This window comes from Herpailurus yagouaroundi, unplaced genomic scaffold (genome assembly GCF_014898765.1).
Source record: "Herpailurus yagouaroundi ecotype Mexico unplaced genomic scaffold, PumYag 139, whole genome shotgun sequence".
NCBI lineage: Eukaryota > Metazoa > Chordata > Mammalia > Carnivora > Felidae > Herpailurus > Herpailurus yagouaroundi.
In genome coordinates this window covers 63,793,356-63,813,974 of record NW_024412394.1, presented here as the reverse complement: position 1 = coordinate 63,813,974, position 20,619 = coordinate 63,793,356, and the positions used below count along the sequence as shown (strand labels likewise).

At 39.6% G+C, this 20,619-nt stretch overlaps 1 protein-coding gene across 1 annotated transcript in view; it reads left to right on the top strand.

The window, feature by feature from the left end:
- Positions 1-20,619, top strand: part of PREP (prolyl endopeptidase) — a 121,868-nt gene that overhangs the window by 50,268 nt on the left and 50,981 nt on the right. Inside the window, exons 7-8 of the mRNA XM_040474281.1 lie at positions 1,464-1,569; positions 16,003-16,194. Coding sequence (XP_040330215.1) covers positions 1,464-1,569; positions 16,003-16,194 — 298 coding nt within the window. The remainder of the gene's footprint in view (positions 1-1,463; positions 1,570-16,002; positions 16,195-20,619) is intronic.

The following is a 20,619-nucleotide window of genomic DNA, read 5'->3' as shown; positions in this document are numbered from 1 at the left end:
GGAAGGTCACTGTTTTTCTGTTAAGGCCTTCAGGACTGATTGGATGAGGCACACCCACATTATGAAGGGTGATCACCTTTTAAGAGTCCACCAGTTTAAATGTTCATCCCATCTAAAAAACACATTCACAGGGGCTCAGTCAGTTGAGTCTCTGGCTTCAGCTCAGGTCATGATTTCACAGTTCATGGGTTCAAGCCCCGCATCAGCTTCTGTGCTGACAGCTGAGTCTGGAGCCTGCTTCGGATTCTGTGTCTCCCTCTCTCTCAAAAATAAATAAACAACAACAAAAACAAAAACACCTTCACAGAAACATCCAGAGTAATGTTTGACAAAGTACCTGGGTACCGTGGTCTAGCCAAGTTGATATGCAAAATTAGCCATCACAGTAGGATATGGAAAACAGGAACTGTTACTCACTGTGAAATGTAAGATATAAGTTGGTACAATCATCTTGGAAAATTATTTGGCCACATCTAAGAAAGTTGAGTATGTGAGTGTCTTACCACTGAGCAAGTTTACTTCTAGTTATACACCTGGAAACACACATAAGGCCACAAATAAACGTGTTCAAAACTTCTCTGAAGTGTGGCTTGTGATAGGAAGAAAATAGAAATAAAACATCTATTCGTGGGAAAATGGATCAATTAATTGTGGTATATTTCTAGATTGAAATACTTCATAGCAGTTAAAACAAATGAATTAAATATACATATATTGACATGGACTAATTTTTTTAATTCTGTTGAAGAAAGTTACAAAAGGATATGTGTGTGTGTGTGTGTGTGTGTGTGTGTGTGTGTGTGTGGAGAGAGAGAGAGTTTGATACCACTTATATCAGTTTGACAACTCAAAATCATAATATATCGTTTGTTTTATGAGTTTACCAAGATTCTTTTTGCTGCCTGAGATTCTCCTATTTGATTCTGTAAAGGAAATCTACAGAAGCACAGGCTTTTGATCTTCGACATCTTGCTGTAGAGGTGACTAGATACACAGAAAGAGTTGTTCCACAGCAACTGGCTGATGCCAGCAGTGTGCACCACAGATAAACTGCATCATGCCCATTTTGCTAATTCTCACTCATTCACGACAATTTTAATATCTATAACCCGTGACAAAATTTCAAAGTCAGAGATACTGATATTCAAAATGACAGATTGCGTGTATTTTCAGTTAAAGAATAGACTATAAATTTAAATCAAAATCACATTGAGTCATGGCATTCAGTTTTATCTATTGATATTTTCTACTTAAATATTTCATTGTTTTTTAAACTGTGATGTAAGAGTAAAATAAGTTAAAGTTGATGTTCATCTTTTTTTTTCTAACTTTCTTAGCCACACATAAATTTGGAATGAACATATTGCATTTGAGGTTAACCTTTAGTTTTTACTTAACCGTGCTTTCGCAGAAAATATTTTCTAATCAGTCCCCTCCCTGCACTGTTTTTATTTCCTTCCTAGTTGTCTGACGATGGTCGCTATGTCTTATTATCAATAAGGGAGGGATGTGATCCAGTAAACCGACTCTGGTACTGTGACCTACAGCAGGAATCCAATGGCATCACTGGTAGGTTATCTTTCAAACAGGTAATTATTCCAGAAAGCTCAATTAAAAAAGCAATTATTTTGGTCTTCTAATTGATTTCCCAAGAAACCTTCCATTCAACCACATCATCTCAGTTCATATTTTTTCTTTCAGTATTGTTCCATAAAATGAAGAAAAATTGAATGAAGCTTTTTGTTGGCTTTAGCATTTTCTCCATAGATTGAGGTTAACCATATGCTTTGCATATGAATGTGAAAATGTCCTGTGCATATTGCAGTTGAAGAGTGTTAAGGAGAAACTAGCCCTTTGGTCTGTAAAGCATTATAATTGTCTAGATGTAATGGTGCAAACTGTCACAGGCTAAGGTAAGAGACCAGTGAGAATTTGCCCGGTTAACAGGTTCTTATAGTTTCTTAGCACTGAGCAGCAGCATGCACAATAACAGCCTAGTTTTGCTTCCTGGAAAGCCTTCTACATCATGATAGCAAGCATATACCAGCTAGTTACAAATTGTGGAGGTGGCTCATTTTAAATGTTGTTCCTTTTGAACATCTATGTCATGCCAGCACCATCCTCGAGCATTAAAGCTTTCCAGCTGCTTAATGTACTATGCTGAGAATTCCCAGACCCAACAACTCTACAGATATGCTGGCACTCAGATAAGGACACCAAACTAATCACCCTGTGTTATGGTTAATGTAAAATAAATATATTTTAGATATGGTGACACAGATTTTCAAACTATACGATATTGAGTACATTTCTAATTATTAATTAGATTACTTCATTATTGGTACCTAATTTTGTATTACATTATGATAAGAAAATATACAGTTTTTTTTTTCTTATTGATCGGGCATTGCATCATTTTTAAACGTCCCTGAGCAAGATCGACATCCTGACATTCTTAGATACTGCAGAGCGCCATTCATAGATACAGCAGCATGAAGTCCACAGATTTATTCAGGTGTGAAATATATATCCATTTCATGAAGATACGTGTGGGTTTGGTTTCTTGTTTTTCTGTTAAAAAAAAAGAAGATGCACCCATTTTGATCTCAAAAGAAAAGTGGATCAGCCACATTAGTTTTCACATTCTTTGACAGGAGCAAAGCCAGCACCCAAGAATTATTCACTTGAGTTGCGAGTCTAGGTGTACCCAGAAGTGGACCTCTGAAGAATGAAATCCGAAAGGAGCAGTGACTAGCTGTTTCTGTGCTGTCATCCTGACAGTGTTCCTGTGTGAGTCCAAGATGGTGGGAAGGACTTAGCCTTTCTCCAGTTTATTAAAAATTCCAGTTACAGCGACCTCCCTCCAGAGAGTGCTGGTTTCATTTCCTATTTATTACCTTGTGATAGACTTGTTATTAAATGATACAGGTTACAAAAAACACAGGTTGCTTAATTTACTCTAAATACAGAGAAGAGAATTTCTTCCTGGTACTCTGAGCTTGGATTGCTGTGTCCACTTTAATAATAGTAATGCAGTGAGTGAAACTTCCAAGGGCTGGCAGAACTGGAGGAAACCTTGTTTTCTTCCAAACCTCTCCGTCCTTATCTGTTTGTTTTCACCTTATATACTTTTTATTCCATGACTTATCATTGCCTCTTTACTGAGGAATTAGAAAACGGCCTGTGGGGGTGGCGCCTGGGTGGCTCAGTCGGTTGAGCCTCCAACTTCAGCTCAGGTCATGATCTCACAGGTTTGTGGGTTTGAGCCCCGTGTCAGGCTCTGTGCTGACAGCTCAGAACCTGGAGCCTGTTTCTGATTCTGTGTCTCCCTCTCTCTCTGCCCCGCCCCAGCTCACGCTCTGTCTCTCTCTCTCTCTCTCTCCCCCTCTCTCTCTCTCTCTCTCTCTCTCAAAAAAACAAATAAACATGAAAAAGAAAACAGACTGTAGGGCCCAGAGACTGAGATTCTGGAGGGAAGCCAGTGCAGAGATTCACTAGGCCATCACGAATGAAATTCCAGACACTGTAGCCCTGGATGAACATGAAGGAGAAAAAAGGGACACATCTAAGAAACCATGAATGGCTATGATGCATTCAGATAGGAAGATCCTATTTACAAAATAAGCCAGGCCGTGGCCTGCCCTCCCAATTTGATCTTTTCCTTGAATTACCTTGTCTTCTCTGCTTCTTAGGTGGTTTTGTTTTTTTGTTTTTTGGGTTTTTTTTTTTTTTTTTTTTTTTTTTTTTGCAACTTGGGTAAAGAGCCTAGGGCAGAGTAAGCATTCAGTAAATGTTAGCAATTATTATTTTCTAAATTGTTCTTTTTCTTTTTAATTCATCCAGAGGAACTTTAAGGTTATTTTGTCATGATCTGAACAGCTGTATGTTTGACTAGGACTGTGTATAAACCTATAAATTTATTTGATATTAGATCTCTCGGTGGAACCACACATTTCTTTTGCTCTTGGTCTTTTTTTTTTTCTTCCTACTTTTATGTAAGCTCTACACCCAATGTGGGTCTTGAACTCACAGCCCCAAGATCAAGAGTTGCATGTTCTACTGACTGACCCAGCCGCGTGCCCCCTAACCACATATTACTTGTTAAAGTTATCCCTAGGTGTTTTGTATTTGTGAGCTATTGATGGCTTGTGAAGGTGTCTGTCAGGGTTTAACCAGAGAAGCAGAGCCAGTAGGAGATCTACATTAAGACATGTATTTCAAGAAATGGGCTTATGTGATTGTGGGACTAGGTAGGTAAGTCTGAAATCATTAGGGCAGGCCATCAGGAAGAACAGGCTGGAACTCTCAGGCACAGGCTGAAGCTGCTGTCCACAGGTAGTATTTCTGCCTTTTCAGAGAAGCCTCAGCTCCACTGATTGAATCAGGCCCACCTAGATTATCTAGGATAGTCTCCTTTGCTTAAAGTCATCTGATCATGGTCTTTAATCACATCTACAAAATACGTTCACAATAACACCTAGATTAGTATCTTATTCATTAACTCAGGACATTAGACTAGCCAAGTTGACCTGTCAAAAACACCATCACAGTGACCTCATGGAAAAATCACATGGAGAAGAATAGAGTTAACAAGTCTTACAACACTAACCTGATTTCATTTTCTGGTAAGGTTATTAAACTGACCAGTGTTTGGCATTCATTGAGGCACTTAGAAAAATATGTGATATCCTATAGAGTTTGAAGTGTATAATAGGATAGGTGGATTTGAAGCTGTTGATTTATACACTGATATGCATACTGAACGCATTAGAGAATGTTTTCCACTAATAGCTGCTAAATTCTGGGGGTAGCTGGGCCTGCCATCTTTTTTTAATTATTGATTTACTAGCATTAAGTTTGTGGGTAACGTAAACCTCAGAGTAGTTACTCTTTCAAATGGCAGCCCTGGGATTCTGAAAGCTCTCCACAGTTACAGTGATTGGCCATTGCTAATACAATGACATGCAAATCCATTTCCATCCTTGGGTTCAAACTCGGTTGCATAGGACAAGATCAGAGAGATCTTGTTTTTTTGTGTTTTGTTTTTTTTAAATTAATTGCTTGTTCATTATGAGTCAGTGATAGGATTATGACTATTTAAAGAAACAAGTACTATGTGTCAGTTGAACTGTTGAAGACATTAAGTAAAGCATATTTAGTTTATAACAGGAAACACATAGCATATTGAGATAGTGATCATTAAAAATTTTTAAATAACCTCTATTAATTATAGTTGGATATATTGGAACAATAACCAGAACACTTTCAAATCAGATTTGAATTTCAGTCTCAGCTCTATAACTAAATAACTGGTGAACCAGGCATGGGAATGTTTTCTCAATGTTTCCATTATTTCCATGACTACAGATGGGGAAGTAATACCTACTTCATGAGGAATTGTGAGGAATAATGAAGAGGTTTGGGGCTGGGCTTAGCAGAGTTCCTGGCATATAGTAGTTTCTCAAGGAGTCCTTTCTTTTTTCCTTCGTTTCTTGCCTGAAAGAGGAAGACTTGGAATCCGGACACTTTGGTTTTGGGTAACACTGTAAAATAGATAGAGAATATCCTAGGATAAATGGTTATCTTCAGTATCAAAGCTACTCTAAACATAGATCTTGGTGTTGACTTATTTTCTGCAAAACCAGAGTCATAATAAAAAAAAAGGTCCTTTCATTGACAAAAACGTAAATAGGTGTGCCTCTAAGTGTGAGACTATGTGGGAAATGGTCTAATTGTATAGGTTGATAATTGAAATTTTGGGAGTTTATATGCCCAGTTGGTAACCATGACTACTGCCAGGGATCTTTTTCTTGCTCTTTCCTTACCTATTCTTCCATTTTTGTTATACTTTTAAACTAGGGGAAGAATAGTTAACATTTAACTTAAATGCTAAATGTGCTAGTTAACTATTAGATGAGTTAGACTTGGATACCCGGTGACTGAAAACTGAATCCAATGTTATAAAATCCTTCATTTTTAAAAAATTTTATTTATTTATTTATTTATTTATTTATTTATTTATTTATTTATTTTTGAGAGAGAGAGAGAGAGAGAGAGAGAGAGCGCGCGCGCGCGAGCGCACATGCACCCACAGGGGAGGAGCAGAGAGACAGGGAGAGAGAGAATCCCAAGCAGGCTCCATGCTGTCAGCACAGAACCCAACACGGGGCTCTCAGTCCCACAGACTGAACCAGAACATAATGACCTGAGCTGAAATCAAGAGTCGGAGGCTTAAAAGGGACTGAGCCACTCAGACACCTCTGAAATCTTTCATTTTATATTGCTGAAATTTATATCCCTTTTATAACCTAAAGCCTTTTTGCTATGATTTTAATCCTTTTTACCTTAAAGGCAGGGAGAATTCTCAGCATTTTCATGTAAATTAATTCTTTGTTTATTAGGGCAGGGCTAAATTGCTTGTCAGAAAAACTAAATAATTTCACTTAGGTAGCACTTTGTAACTTTTCTGTGAACTTTGTCTCCCAAGAAAATCCTCTACCCCTGTGCATTTCAAAATGAGAATCACAAAAAGCACAAAAAAGTGGCCAATGGCTACATACTATCATAGGGAAAACACATAGAGAAAACAAAACTACATAAATACAGGATGGAAAAAAAGTCTTAGAATATTGAGAGTTAAAGGAGTTCCCTTTGAAACTAGATTCCTTTGTCATTTACATTTGTCTTGTAAATTTCTGTTTCTCTTCCCCAACCTGCTGACCATTTTCCTGCTCACCACTCTGCCTGATCTCTCAACCTGTTACCCTTTGCCTCTCTTTGGAGAACTTCATTTCCGCCATTTACACGTGTAGTATTTTTACTTAATAATATGAACACATCTGGAAAGGCGCCCATGGCCTTTCCACAGGAACTGCACTTCAGGTTGGGGGCTGCTCCTTTCCTGACCTTTCTGAGCAGGAAACTCCTCTGCCTCCCCCATTTACCATTGTGTAGAAACAGCACGAGACAGATCATCTAGGCCTTAGAAGCTTGTTTAAACAATTTCCTAGGTGTTCCAAACAGCTAAGCAAATGTCTTCCAAAGAATATCACACCCCCTCCCCTCCATGGGGTGCCTGAGTGGCTCAGTCGGTTGAGCATCTGACTTCAGCTCAGGTCATGATCTTCGGGTTCACGAGTTTGAGCCCCATGTCAGGCTCTGTGCTGACAGCTCAGAGCCTGGAGCTTGGTTTGATTCTGTGTGTGTCTCTCTCTCTCTCTCTCTCTCTCTCTCTCTCTGCCCCTCCCCCGCTCACACTCTGTCTCTGTCTCTCAAAAATAAACAAACATAAAAAAAATAAAAATCTATATATATCACACTCCCTTCTCTGTGATAGTCTGGCTGCCAGAGACATGTTCTGAGTTGCTATCTTCTTTCTCTGGGGGAGGAGGGATTTTTGCCCTAGCAGTTGGTAACTGGGTTACCAACAGGGTTGACACCTTTTCTTCTGCAGTTGGCTTTTCTCTTCCTTTCCCCTATTCTTATTTCTTTTTTTCACTGTGCAAAAACAAACAACAACAACAGAAACACTTTGTGTGAGTGTTTGTGAGCTGCATGAGATCAGGGACTTTGTCTTGCTCCCTGGAGTGCCCAGCACCTAGAACAGTGCCTGACAGATAACAAGGAGTCTGTCCTTGGCCAGATGTTAGTCAGACTTCCCTAAGCCCTCTTCTCAACCAATCCTCAGCCTTGGTTCCTCAGCCTCCTCTCCTTTGTTGGGCCAGCACAGCTCAGTTGTAGCAAGAATCTCACTAAATCGGTTTAAAGAGAATCCCCTACCCTCCATATCTGATCACCCTTAATATCTGATCAAATTCCTCATTCCTCCCCTATGTGATATCTGATTACCTTGACCTGCCTTCACCATGAATATTAGTAGGTTGTTTCCACTAGCATCCCCCCTACTCCATGTGTCCTCTTAGTGACCACCCCTCTGTCCATTCTGCTCATTGGCTATAAATCCCCAGCTCCCTTTTTTGTATTTGGAGTTAAGCCTGATCTCTCTCTCTCTTATTGCTGTAGTCTTAACACCTCTCTCGGGAGTCCTGAATAAAGCCTTCTTTACCATTTTAACAAGCGTGAGATAATTTTTTTCTTTCATATAGACTCCTAGAAGGTGGGTACCAGTTTGTCTTGAATGATGTTGTTGTTTATGGCTCATGGTGCTCAAGTGGCCCTGCTTTATAAGCCATCCTCCATCAGTCACTGGTCATGTTCCTGTAAGCATTTTGAATCTTCTCTTTTCTGGCCTCCTAAAGTTTTTTTAGTTAAATTTTTATCCTTTATGAAACCCTGAGAATGATGAATAAGTACAGACCATGTTTCTCCAGTTGTGTATATTGTATGGGCAGAAGTTTTTCTTTCTCTTTTTCTGTTCCTTGTTTAAGATCAAAAGTGAAGAACCACTTGGGACACCAGGCTGGCGTGACAATTTAATAGTCTGCAGGAAAAAAGACAGCTGGGTCTTGACTCCTGTGATTCTTAATGTGATTCATGCCTGCAGATTAGTTGAAATTAATCATCCTGAACCTTGGAAGCAAATGATTTGTGTCTGGATTTTCGTAGTTATATTTTCTGTATTTAATTAAGAATTTTCAAAATTATATATATATTTCATTTCCTAAGTTTATTATCCAATTTGAATATGCAGTTGACCTTTGAACAACCCAGATTTGAACTCTGCAGGTCCACTAAATGTGGATATTTGGGTTTTTTTTTTTTTTAATAATAAATACAGTATTGTACTATAAGTGTATTTTCTTTTATGACTTTCTTAATATTCACTTTTCTCTAGCTTACTTTATTCTAAGGATACAGTATATAATACGTACAAGATACAAAATATGTGTTAATGGGTTGGTTATGTTATCAGTAAGGCGCCTAGTCAACAGTGGAATGTTAGTAAAATTTCAGGGGAGTCAAAAATTATATGTGGATTTTTGACTGCAGTGGGTTGTTGGTATCCCTAACCCCCACGTTGTTCAGGAGTCAACATATATATAAAGTTACTTCATATCAACTAAATTCAGAATAAATTTTTACAAATTTTCTATATTATAGTTAAGTATCAGGCCTTAGATTTGCTCTTTTTTCAAATATGTGGACTTAAAAAACTTTTATTAAAATTTCATTTATACGTTAAAAATATAAATGATGGTTTTCAACATACTTTTATGCATATTTATCTTGGTGTTCAGTATAAATATTTAACTTATATTTCTAAATGTTTTTACTGGAAAAGTCTGAGACCACTATTTTAAAATTTGGTTGCTTCTGTTGTCTCACACTGTCAACAAATATATGTACGTCTCAGTCTAAACTGTGGGATTGGGTAAGTGTTACATATTTAGTTACAAAGCACGCGTGTAGCATGTATCAGGTGCCCCACTCTGCGCCGTCATTCCTGCTGGATGGTCTCTGTGAGGTCGCCAGTGCATAGTTTCAGGGCTTATCAGCAGTGCTGTGACCTAGCACACAGCGCAGGCTCACAGTTGGGACATCTCTGCGGTCTGAAGACTCTAAACGCCCCCCCTTTCCCCTCTGTTTTCTTTCTTTTGTTCCGTCTCTCTTTGGTTCTTTCACTTTTCTGTGAAAGTTCAGATCCTTTATTTCCTATTGTTAAGGTGAACAGCAACAAAAGAGATGCTGACCATTTGGCCCTATTCTGAATGCATTTAAACGTGTGTTAGAAGTTTCGAAATAGAATCCTTAGGAAGCAATTATTAGGTGAAAAGCACTATCAATGTCTAAAGTCCTTGTTAGTAACGTAACACACTTAGCATGCCAACGTAGCCGTCTTAGGACAGCCCTGAAGTGGTCTTTGCTCCTATCTCAGCATTTATGGAGCATTTGGCAGAAACGACAGATGGTGCTGACATGACTGATTTTTGTAAGGAAATACCAGCTTATCTTTACTTCATCCAGACTTTCACTAACCTGTCTCTCTGCTTTTTCCTTTTTTGCTGAAAATTCGATCCTTTTAGACTGATGAAGTTTTCAGCACTCAGCCTGTCTTTGTTTTAGTGCTTCCGTGTCATTAATGAAAAATGGCTCTCTTCTGCATAAAAAATTAATCTACACTACATGCTATGCATACCAAGGAAGCTCGGTGTTTTTGGACACTGAAGTTGTTCCTTCAGCTGTCTCTAGCTAATGCCGGGCACGTGACCTCTTGTTTCTCAGTAGCTGAGACAACGCTGACTCGTGTTTCATGCCTTACGGGGCTTGGGCATCTTTTGGGGGTGGTGTGGAAATGGGGAAATAAATTTGGGAAACTTGAAACAAACAAGTTGTCCAAAGTTTAGCAAACTCAGCTGAGTGTTAAGAGCCAGCCCAACAGGCGAGGAGGGCTTCTGTGAAAGGCAGGGAGTTATTAAAAAATAGTATGTGTTTCAGAGTGGGAATGTAAAAAAAGCAAAAAGAATTGGAACATCAAAAGACAGCATAAAAATAAGCAAAACATTAATTTTGAAGTAAAATATAAATAAATATAAAAATATAATAGTGACAAAACTAGTATTTTTTTCTAATTTTAAAATTAGTGATTCTAAAGGCTTATTCTAGGAAAATAGCTACGTGCTGTGACAGATGGAAATTAGATTTTAAAAGTTCACTATTAACAAGTCATGCTGTTCAGAAGCCACATTTAGCTTATTTTTGCCATTTGAAGAATGTTGGGATTATTTGGAATAGTAGTAAGTATTGACTATTTAACATTTTCTGCGTGCCAGATTCTGAGCTACAACTGTAGATAATTCATTTAGTCTTCTCAACAACCTCTAAGGAGCACATGTTGTTATCTCCAGGAAACTGGGGATGGGGAGGCCAGTTCACTTCCCTGATGCCACGCAAAGATTCAGACTCAGGTCAGTTGACACTCCCAAGCCCGTGTTCTGACTGTCACTGTGAGGCAGCTGGGATGGAAGGAAGGTGTCAGGCCAAGGAGAACAACAGCGTTCTGCCCTCCAAGTTTCAGAGCCTGACTTCACTTTGCATTTGTTTATTGTTATTGTATAGTGTTTCTTAAAGTATAAAAGCACTTTTAGCTCCTGTTGCTAGAGAGCTTACAAAACATTTTCTATGAAACAAAGTTAATACCATTGATTTTAAAAGGAAGCAATAAAAAGTAATGAGTTTGCTCTAGGGAAAGCATAAGATGACTTATTTTAAGCTAACCTTCCCTCAGCAAACAAATCATTCTCCCACCAAGAATCAGGTCTATAAAAAGTCATTTTAACTTACACAGGGAGAAGTTTGGGAATTGAATTCTGTTGGCGTCAGAGTGAATAATGCCACTTACAAAAAAAAGAACCTCAGGAAAGGATGGTAAAAGTGAGACGGTTTGGGAGTTAAGCCATGTTTCTTTTTTAAGAGTAATTTTTCCATTTTCCATTTAAATCAATAGCGTTCTAACTTGCGAATAGCAAAACTGAGTGAGCCCCGTTGTTCAACTGAAATACCATTTCTCTTGAATTATTTTGTGCCAAATCCCTGAGGAGCAAGGTTTTCAGGAGAGCAAAAAGATTCCGTGAACACCATTTTAAACATGCAGCCCCATGGGGGCCAGTACTTTGAATCCCATTTGTATAAATCCAGCCACATACCTAAATTCAAATGAATTTATGACTTGTAGTATTTATTTATGACTCAGGTTAATACTCCAGGATTTGATGGTAGATAATGACCACAAACTTTGTTGTTTTGGTGTTCCCAGGGGCTTGATTATTTAAAACGAGTGTGCCACATCTTTAGGCTCACCTGATTATACAGAGGTACTGAAGGAAATTTCTGTGTATTGCCTTTAGTAGATGTTTCAATGACTTTTTGTGTTGGGGGTGGGTGGCTAGGGTCGTAATAAATATCACTATAATGCCTGCAAGACCTTTTCAGGCAGAAACCATAAGATGGTTACTTTGAGAAGTAAAGGTTGCACATCAGGAAATGTTTTGTTGTCAGGGGGACATTTAAGGAATCTGACATTTTTCTGAACCAAGATTCTGTGTCTACAAATGTCATAGTCCAGAAAATTGTGATTCATCATTCTTAGTGTAAACAAATGTACCTTTCTGATTACCTGCAGTTCTTGCGTTGCCAGCTAATTTTTTACTTATTTACTTAGTCTTCTAAGGAATAGTTTTTGGGTTTTTCCCCTTTTAAAGCATTGTTTTATGTAAATTAAAATGAAATTATCTTTGAGCGGTCACCTGTGTTTGAGGTTAGCAGTTTGTTACTGAAAAGAAAATTGAAACTTAAATTCACAGCATAACCTTTATAAAAATTAATTGTAAGGATTTCTCTTTGAAGGAGTTCAGCAAATTATATATTCTGAGTAACCTCCCAATTAAAACAACTGAAATGCTGTAAAAAGCTTATAAAATATCTTTTTAAATATATTGCAAAGTTGGCACAAAAAAAGAGAAACCATAGAGACCAAAGACAAGATGAATGCAGGAATCCTAGATTGTTCCAGAATGATCCTGGGCTTTGCAGGTTAAGTTTCCATCTGATGGCCACCCCAGGGCAAGGGGGATAGAAGATAAAGGCCTCTGGTTCTCCATATTGGAGAATCTAATGAGAGATATCCTCCATGTAATGGTGATTAAGAAATAAACTACCAGTGGTGGAGCTGGGAGCAAGAGGTGGGGGAAAGGGAGGGTATGGGAAGAAAACCCACCTATCTACGTTAGCACTAGGGAAGGAGAGGGAGAGGCAGGATGTGAATTCTCCTAAAACATGAGAAAGGCTGACATGGGTACAGGTTATCTTGATTATCCCCTCTGAGGTCCAAAAATCCTCAGGCTAAGAATTTAATTTAAAGCGCTCCCAGATTGGTTGCCTCTCAGCAGGCAAACGGAAGCCAAATACGGTAGCATTCTGGAAGAATGCTACTTTAACTCAGGCCTCCAAGAATTCCCATATTGTTTCAAGGGAAATCATTTCACAGTCAAAACTCACACACACACACACACACACACACACACACACACACACACAAAGAAATCACAAATCAGACAAAGAAACTCACCAGCATGAGAAATAGAGCAACAGAAGCACCGAGTGGAATTATCACATCCTAACGTAAATCCATTTTAAATTTAAATACACTTTAAAAAGTAAACAATGTGATGCTACTTTTACAAAAAATAAACAAGAAGCTTGGAAGCATAAGCAAGAAACAACATCCTGTAAAGAATAACCCAACAGAGTGGAAGAAGACCAAGTAGAATTTCTGTAAAAAATATGATTATTAATGTTAAAAAATTGAGTTACTAGGTTGAAGAAATTAGACACAGCTGAAGAGTGAATTAATGAAATAGAATATGGATGTAAAGAAATTTTACTTCCCACCAAGCAGTGGGACGCATGACTGGTAAAGAGAGATGAAAAAGAAAAAATCTTTCCAGAAATGATAAACGACATAATTGGGACCAGTCATTCTGCAGAGGACAACTTGCCCAAGATGTTAGTATGAAAATCACATAGTTGTCTTAACATCGAAGTAGACTTTAAAAATAAAAAGTAAAAAGCATTGTTAAAGTTAAAACTTCATAACCATAAAGAGCTCAATTGGGTTTTATTTAAATATAATAATTCTAATTTGGTATGTATTGAACAGCATGCTTTCAAACTACAGAGGGCAGAAATTAATAGAAATACAAGTAAAAATTAAACTAATCTAATCTATAATCATAGAGGAACATTTTAAGACCTCTGCCTGCTAGAAAAAAATGGCTCCCCAAATCAGTAAATACATGGATTTGAACAATGTGATTAACATATGACTTAATAGACATATTTGGCATATCACACCCAAAATCTGCAAAATATACATTCTTTTCAGTCACAGGAACATTTAAAAATCCTTAAAGGAAAAATAATTAGACCCTAAAAGTTTTTCTTAGCAAATTTCAAAAGATTAAAAATCATACAGTGTGTTTTTCGAGCACAATCGGATTTAGCCAGAAGTCACTCGCAATGACCACAGGATGGAAAAATCTCACAAACATGTCATGTGAAAGAAATCAGACACAAAAGAATACATGTTGTATGACTTCACCATACATGAAATTCAAGGATAAGGTAAAATTAGACTGTAGTGTTTATGGATACATATTGGAGCAGGAAAAGAACAAAGAAAAATAAAGTAAATAATGTAAAATTCAGAATGATGGTTACCTTTGGTGGGGGAGAGGCTTGTTCAGAGCATCATGGTGCAAAAAGTTCCCCCTCACTCTATTTTGAAAAATGACTGTTTTAACGTGTATGTTCTTTCAAATGAACCTTAGGATGATATTGTCAAATTCCCTAAAAATCTCATTTGAATTTTGATTGGAATTATGTTAAATTTATAGATTTCCTCTGGGATTATTTGCACCTTTGAAATATTGAGTCTTCCCATCTAGAGGTATGGTATGTGTTTCTAGTTCTTCAGGGTTTTGTTGTTGTTGTTGTTTTAAGATTTCTTAGGAAGATTTTAGAGCTTTCTTCATATAGATTCCACATTTCATGTTAAGTGCATTCCTAAGTATTAATTTTGCTTCTATTGTACAAGAGGGCCCCTCCTCACCCCATATTTTCTGACTGGTTATTGCTGGCATATTAGAAAGCTATAGATTTTATTTAGCTTGCTTATCTTATTATTAGTTTTAATTCTGTCATTTTTTTTTTTTTTACAAATTTTTAAATTTTTATTTATTTTTGAGAGACAGAGCAAGAGAGAGACAGAATGCGAGCGGGGGAGGGGCACAGAAAGAGGGAGACACAGAATCCGAAGCAGGCTCCAGGCTCTGAGCTGTCAGCACAGAGCCTGACGTGGGGCTCGAACCCACCAACTGTGAGATCATGACCTGAGCTGAAGTTGGACGCTCAACTGACTGAGTCACCCAGGCGCCCCTGGTCATTCATTTTTAAATATTTGTTGAGTTTTTGTTGTGGGGTAGGTATTAGTAATCACTTTATGCTAATTTTTTAATTTACTTACTCATCCTAGTTTACAGTTGAGAAAATAAAGCTTAGTAGAGAATAAAGAGATTGCTCAAGGTCACACAACTAAATAATGGAGCTGGGGTTTTAATTCAGTTATGTCTGACCAAAAAAAAAAAAAAATCTCTTTCCTCCATGGGAGTATATTTTTCTTGATAAATTTAATTCAACCAAATATCACATAAAGATATTATGCTATGGAGATGAAGGAGACAATGTAAAATCACCTTGAAAGATTCAAGGATAAAAATGAACTACCAAATTAATATAGCAATTTCACTGAGAAATTTAAGGTAGGAGATTAATTAGAGAATAGCTAAGATCTGGCAGTGCCTTTCAGTAGTTTAGAAATCATCGAGCTCTTTTGTTTATAAAACTTTTAAAATGTACTCTCTGAATATCTACATGTGATACATTGTGAAACATGTCTTCCCAGTGTTTTTTATTTATTTATATTTTTTATTTTTATAAATGGCATTTAAGGTGTGGATGTGTGTGTGGGGGGGGGCTGTCTGTGTGGAGGATGTGTGTCTGTGTTTGTATTTGTACCTGGGTTTGAGTGTGTGTGTGTGTGGAGGGGGATGTCTAGGTATGAGTGTGTGGGTGTGCATGTCTTGGTGTGTGAAATCATCCTGGTTGGGAGCCGCCGCCATAGACCGAAGACATGAAGGCGAATGACGAAGATGTGGGATGGTGTAGTGGCAGTGCGGGTAGAAAGAAGTGCTTGGCTTTGAGATATTCGGGTAGAAGAGGATTTATCAGATTACCTGGGGCAGGGGGCTGAGAGGAGAAATCCTTTAGTCTCTTTCAGGTTTCTCATGAAAAATATTTTCCTCATATTTTTAAAACCTTACAATTTACCTGCACTTGTCTTTGCTCTTTCTCAAGGCCTAGATCTTTTCAGATATTTTGTCTGCTTTATGTTCTGTGGACAGAGAAAACCTGCCCTCCCTTCGCCACATGTAAACCACACCATTTTAAACATAGGAGAGGTGACAGGGATGCTTGCTCTCTCACCAGGAATCCTGAAGTGGGTGAAACTGATCGACAACTTTGAAGGAGAATATGACTATGTGACCAATGAGGGGACGCTGTTCACCTTCAAGACAAATCGCCATTCGCCCAACTATCGCCTGATCAACATCGACTTCACGGATCCTGAGGAGTCTAAGTGGAAAGTGCTTGTGCCTGAGCACGAGAAAGATGTCTTAGGTAAGATTGCATACTACTTGAACACTGCGCGCTTTGGGTTTTGGTGAGAAGGTGAACACATTGTTACATCTCTCATTCTTTGGTGACCTGTTAGAAAGAAGGCAAAGAACTTTCAGCCTTCAGTCTTTGAGAATGAAGTGTCTAAGTAGCGTAACCAAGTATTTACTAGACGACATCTTTGTGGCTAGTACAATGTCATGCAGGGCCTTCGTAAAAATTGTGGGGGTATGAATCCAGGCTTTCCTTTTTTTATTTAATTTATTTTGAGAGAGCACGTGCACATGTGCGTGAGCAGGGGAGGGGCAGAGAGAGAGAGGGGGAGAGAGAATCCCAAGCAGGCTCTGCACTGATAGCAGGGGTTCAGTCCCACTAACTGTGAGATCATGCCCTGAGCCGAAATCAAGAGTCAGACGCTTAACGACCAAGCCACCCAGGTGCCCCTGAATCCAGGCTTTCAAAGGTAGTCTTTTTATTTTTTTATTTTATTTTTTTTTTCAACTTTTATTTATTTTTGGGACAGAGACAGACAGAGCATGAACGGGGGAGGGGCAGAGAGAGAGGGAGACACAGAATCGGAAACAGGCTCCAGGCTCTGAGCCATCAGCCCAGAGCCCGACGCGGGGCTCGAACTCACGGACCGCGAGATCGTGATCTGGCTGAAGTCAGACGCTTAACCGACTGCGCCACCCAGGCGCCCCAAAGGTAGTCTTTTTAAATATCAGTTGTCTCTGTGTAATTATTGTTTGATAATAATCATTAATATTTAATTTTTTAAACTATTTAGAATTCTTAGCTTTTAGCTTTTGAATAACCTTTGGCTGTTTGTATTATACCTGTTGTAGATCTCAGAGTGGATTTATAGTCCTGTTATTAGAAGAGAGAATAGACGGGGTGTGCCTGGGTGGCTCAGTTAAGCGTCTGACATCGGGTCAGGTCATGATCTCATGGTCCATGGATTCAGGCCCTGTGTTGGGCTCTGTGCTGACAGCTTACGGCCTAGAGCCTGCTTCGGATTCTGTGTCTCCCTCTCTCTCTGCCCCTCCCTTGCTCATGTTCTCTCTGTCTGTCTGTCTGTCTGTCTCTCTGTCTCAAAAATGAATAAAAATTTAAAAAAGAATAGACTATTGTCATATTTAATTGGAATCCATTGCAGTTGCTGCTGTGTGCAGTGAGCTACATTAGCCTCCTGAGACCCTCCCTTCTTTATCAATTGTTTCAGAGTGCCCTTAAGTTCCCTTTTATTCTTTTTCTCTGTGATTTTCGAAAAATGATATGCTGCTTTATAAATTATTCATTGCCTGAAAGCTAGTTTGATTAGAATAAGGCTCACTAATTTTGCTACAGGTTTTTACACAAAAGGAGAGTCCCTGTACCTTCAAGCCAATGAAGAGTTTACTCATTGGAGGTGAACTTGTGTTAATGGATTGACTAGGGCCAAATCTGGGGCCATCCCAAAATGTGAAGGTATAAGATATAAGATTAGGAAAATAACTTCTTTTGAGATATGCAAAGCAGTTCTGTTGCCAATAAAGCAGTTCTTAATGTGTTTCCAGTGAATTAAAGCACAAGTGTTAGGTCCAGGTTCGTATCCTGGAAAAGTAAGGGACTCTTTCTCCCTTGGCTCAAGCCAGTACGTTCTGTGCTTAGCACATTATACCTGGCCTTGCTCAGGGGGAGAAGGGGAATGTGGGCAGGTGATTACGACTGACCATCTCAGGGATGGCCTCCTGCTAGGCCCTTGGCTTTGGAAGAAGCAATACTCTGGGTGTTTGCTTGAGATTCTCCTCAGCCCCTGGGCATCTGGCTGCACCCCACCACCATCTTGTGTACTGAGTCTCCATACCACTCTGGGCATCTCTGTTGGACAGGAGCCAAGATGACCCCATGCCTGCTCTTTCCTGCAAAACCCACATCTGCAACTCTGAGGCAGCAGCACATCCTGGGCCATTCCCCAGAACTACTTAGGTGGCCCCTCCCCTTGCTTTCTAGATGTTCAGCCATAGTCCCTTTAGCTTCTCAGGTTTGGATTAGGCATCAGCTAACAAGGTAATAAGCTCTAATAGGGAGGGGGACTTAGAGCATGGCAGGAGCTCTCTTCAAGGAAATTCCTCCACCTTTCTCCTCAAAATCTTCCATTCTCCCTCTGACCCTCATGTATATTTGGTTCAGGGATCCATGAGCCAAGGGATGGGGGGGGGGGGGGTTGGTTGTTCAGGGATCCATGAGCCAAGGAATAGGGGTTTGGTTGTTGATGTGAGGAATCTGGTTTGTATTGACATTGGTAGGCTGATGGCTTCTGTCCAAATTGAGACAGAATGTCTGTCCAAGGATAGTAAAAGCCAGTGTTTAGTGAGTGCTTCCTAAGTACCCACGTGAATTGACTTCACATTTGGTGGGTCCAGGTGAGCCTTCAGTGTTATAAATCCTCATGTAAGGTGCCCTTGGCGTTTTTCAGGTGCAAGTCAGGTTGCACTCACGATCCTCATGTAGAAAGCTATCTTAGATAGAAATATTTGCCAAGGCATGTGAGTTTTCTGCCTTTTAAAGTCCCAAAGAAGTGGTTTTAAGTATGTCTTAAGGTGACATCCTCTTTCACTTTGTAGATCTAATGAGATGTACCATCAGTGCTTGGGGATTTTGCGGGGGTTGGTGGGGGGTGATATATTTTTATAATCTTCCTTCTGAAAGGTTATAAGTTCTTTAGACTAGAAAGGGGAAACCTTCAATATTCACTAGAACTCATCAATTCAAAGAGAAGCACTGTTGAATTTGCTATATATCATTAGCTCAGAATGCCCTGTTGAGAATAAAAACTGCAATGAGTCATAAAGTCAGAGCTTTTATTAATGACAGTCTGCAAATCACCTTGTCATTTTCTTATTCAGTCTCCGTTTTATAATTCTGATGTGCTTGCAGTTAACACAGAGTGATTATTCTTTGACAGAAATAATTTACTTCAGTTCCCCACTCCCCCCACCCCCCACCCCGTACTTTCTTTAAAGCATTAAGGCCACCTGAAATATAACACTTGATTGAGGCACTTTAAAAAAAAAATTGCATTGGATAATGAGCAAATTACTTTTAGATATAAGAGTTCTTCTGTCCTCGCTTGGCAGAAATGCTTACTGTGCTAATCCAAACAACCCAGCACCATTGAGGCCCCGGCTGATCCTCAAGGGTTCCCTCTGGCCGATGTCTTATTCATATTGATAATAACGTTATAAGCATGAACTGCTAGTTTCTTAGGTTGTAGTAAATGTCAAGAAACTCACCGCACACCATGAAAGGCTTGTCTTTTCCACATCTGAGCGGTTACCTGCCACCCTGCCCTTGCTTCCATTTACTCCAGCGTCTCTCCCTCTGGGAGGACCCGTCCTCACCTCAAGCTGATCTTGTGCACACCAGGATGGGCGGTGCTGTCCGCCTGCCCTCCCGTTCTCTCCTTTCCCCATCACCCAGCTCACCTCCTGTCCCTGCTCTGTCACCGACGGCACCATTACTGAAGCTGCAGCCCTGGGAGCTGAGGAGGACTCAATTCTCCGCCTTACTGTTCATCTCCCCACAGTTACCACATCCTGATGACTCTTCTTGGGAAATGCCTTTCGTTTCTTTCCTTCCCTCCCTAGCCTTTGTCCAGCTTGATGTGATAGGACAGGCTCATGGCAGTAGTGTTCCTCCTCGTCTCCCCTCCATCCTTCCATATACCTCCGTTGTTCGGCTTCCTTCCTGGATACCATCTTTATTTCTGTCACCCTACAGTCCACACAGTAACTCCCCGGGAACGGCCAAGTCAGAACTAAACTCCTGTCCATCTGGCTCACCAGAGCCTCGGCAGACCACCACCACCATTTTCACCGACCCCACACTAAGCAGCCTTTTTCTTCTTGCAAGTGGAGGTTTCCTTCTTGAAAACAAGATGTCGCTTGTTCTCCTCACCAGTCTGCCTCCCTCCCTACTGGTTGTTTGTATTCCTCTTCTCTCTCTGTTCCCAGCTCTGGCTGTCATCTTGAGTTGCCTGCCCTCCCACCGCCTCATCCCCCAGAGAGCTGTCCTGTCTCTGACACCACCCTAGCCACCCACTGTCTCACACCCCCCGTGCTCAAGATGCAGTTCAGTGCTCGCTTGAGGGCTCTTGTGTTTTGGGTCCCCAGCCAACTTCTCACTTACCTCTGCTTACATGTTACTACTTATGTTTTTATTTGATTGTGTCTTAAGGGCAGAAGTGACATCATCTTCCTGCCTGTTTCTCCAGTGCCTTGCAGGGTATCTGGCACATATGCAGAGCATAATATATTTTCGTCAAATAAACATTCCCAGCAGACGTGGATCATGACTTGGTTTTTGTTGTTTTCCTTAGATCTCCCCTACCATGAGATTGGACACAAAATAAGTAGGCCAGGGTTATTTGTATCACAGAAGTTTTCA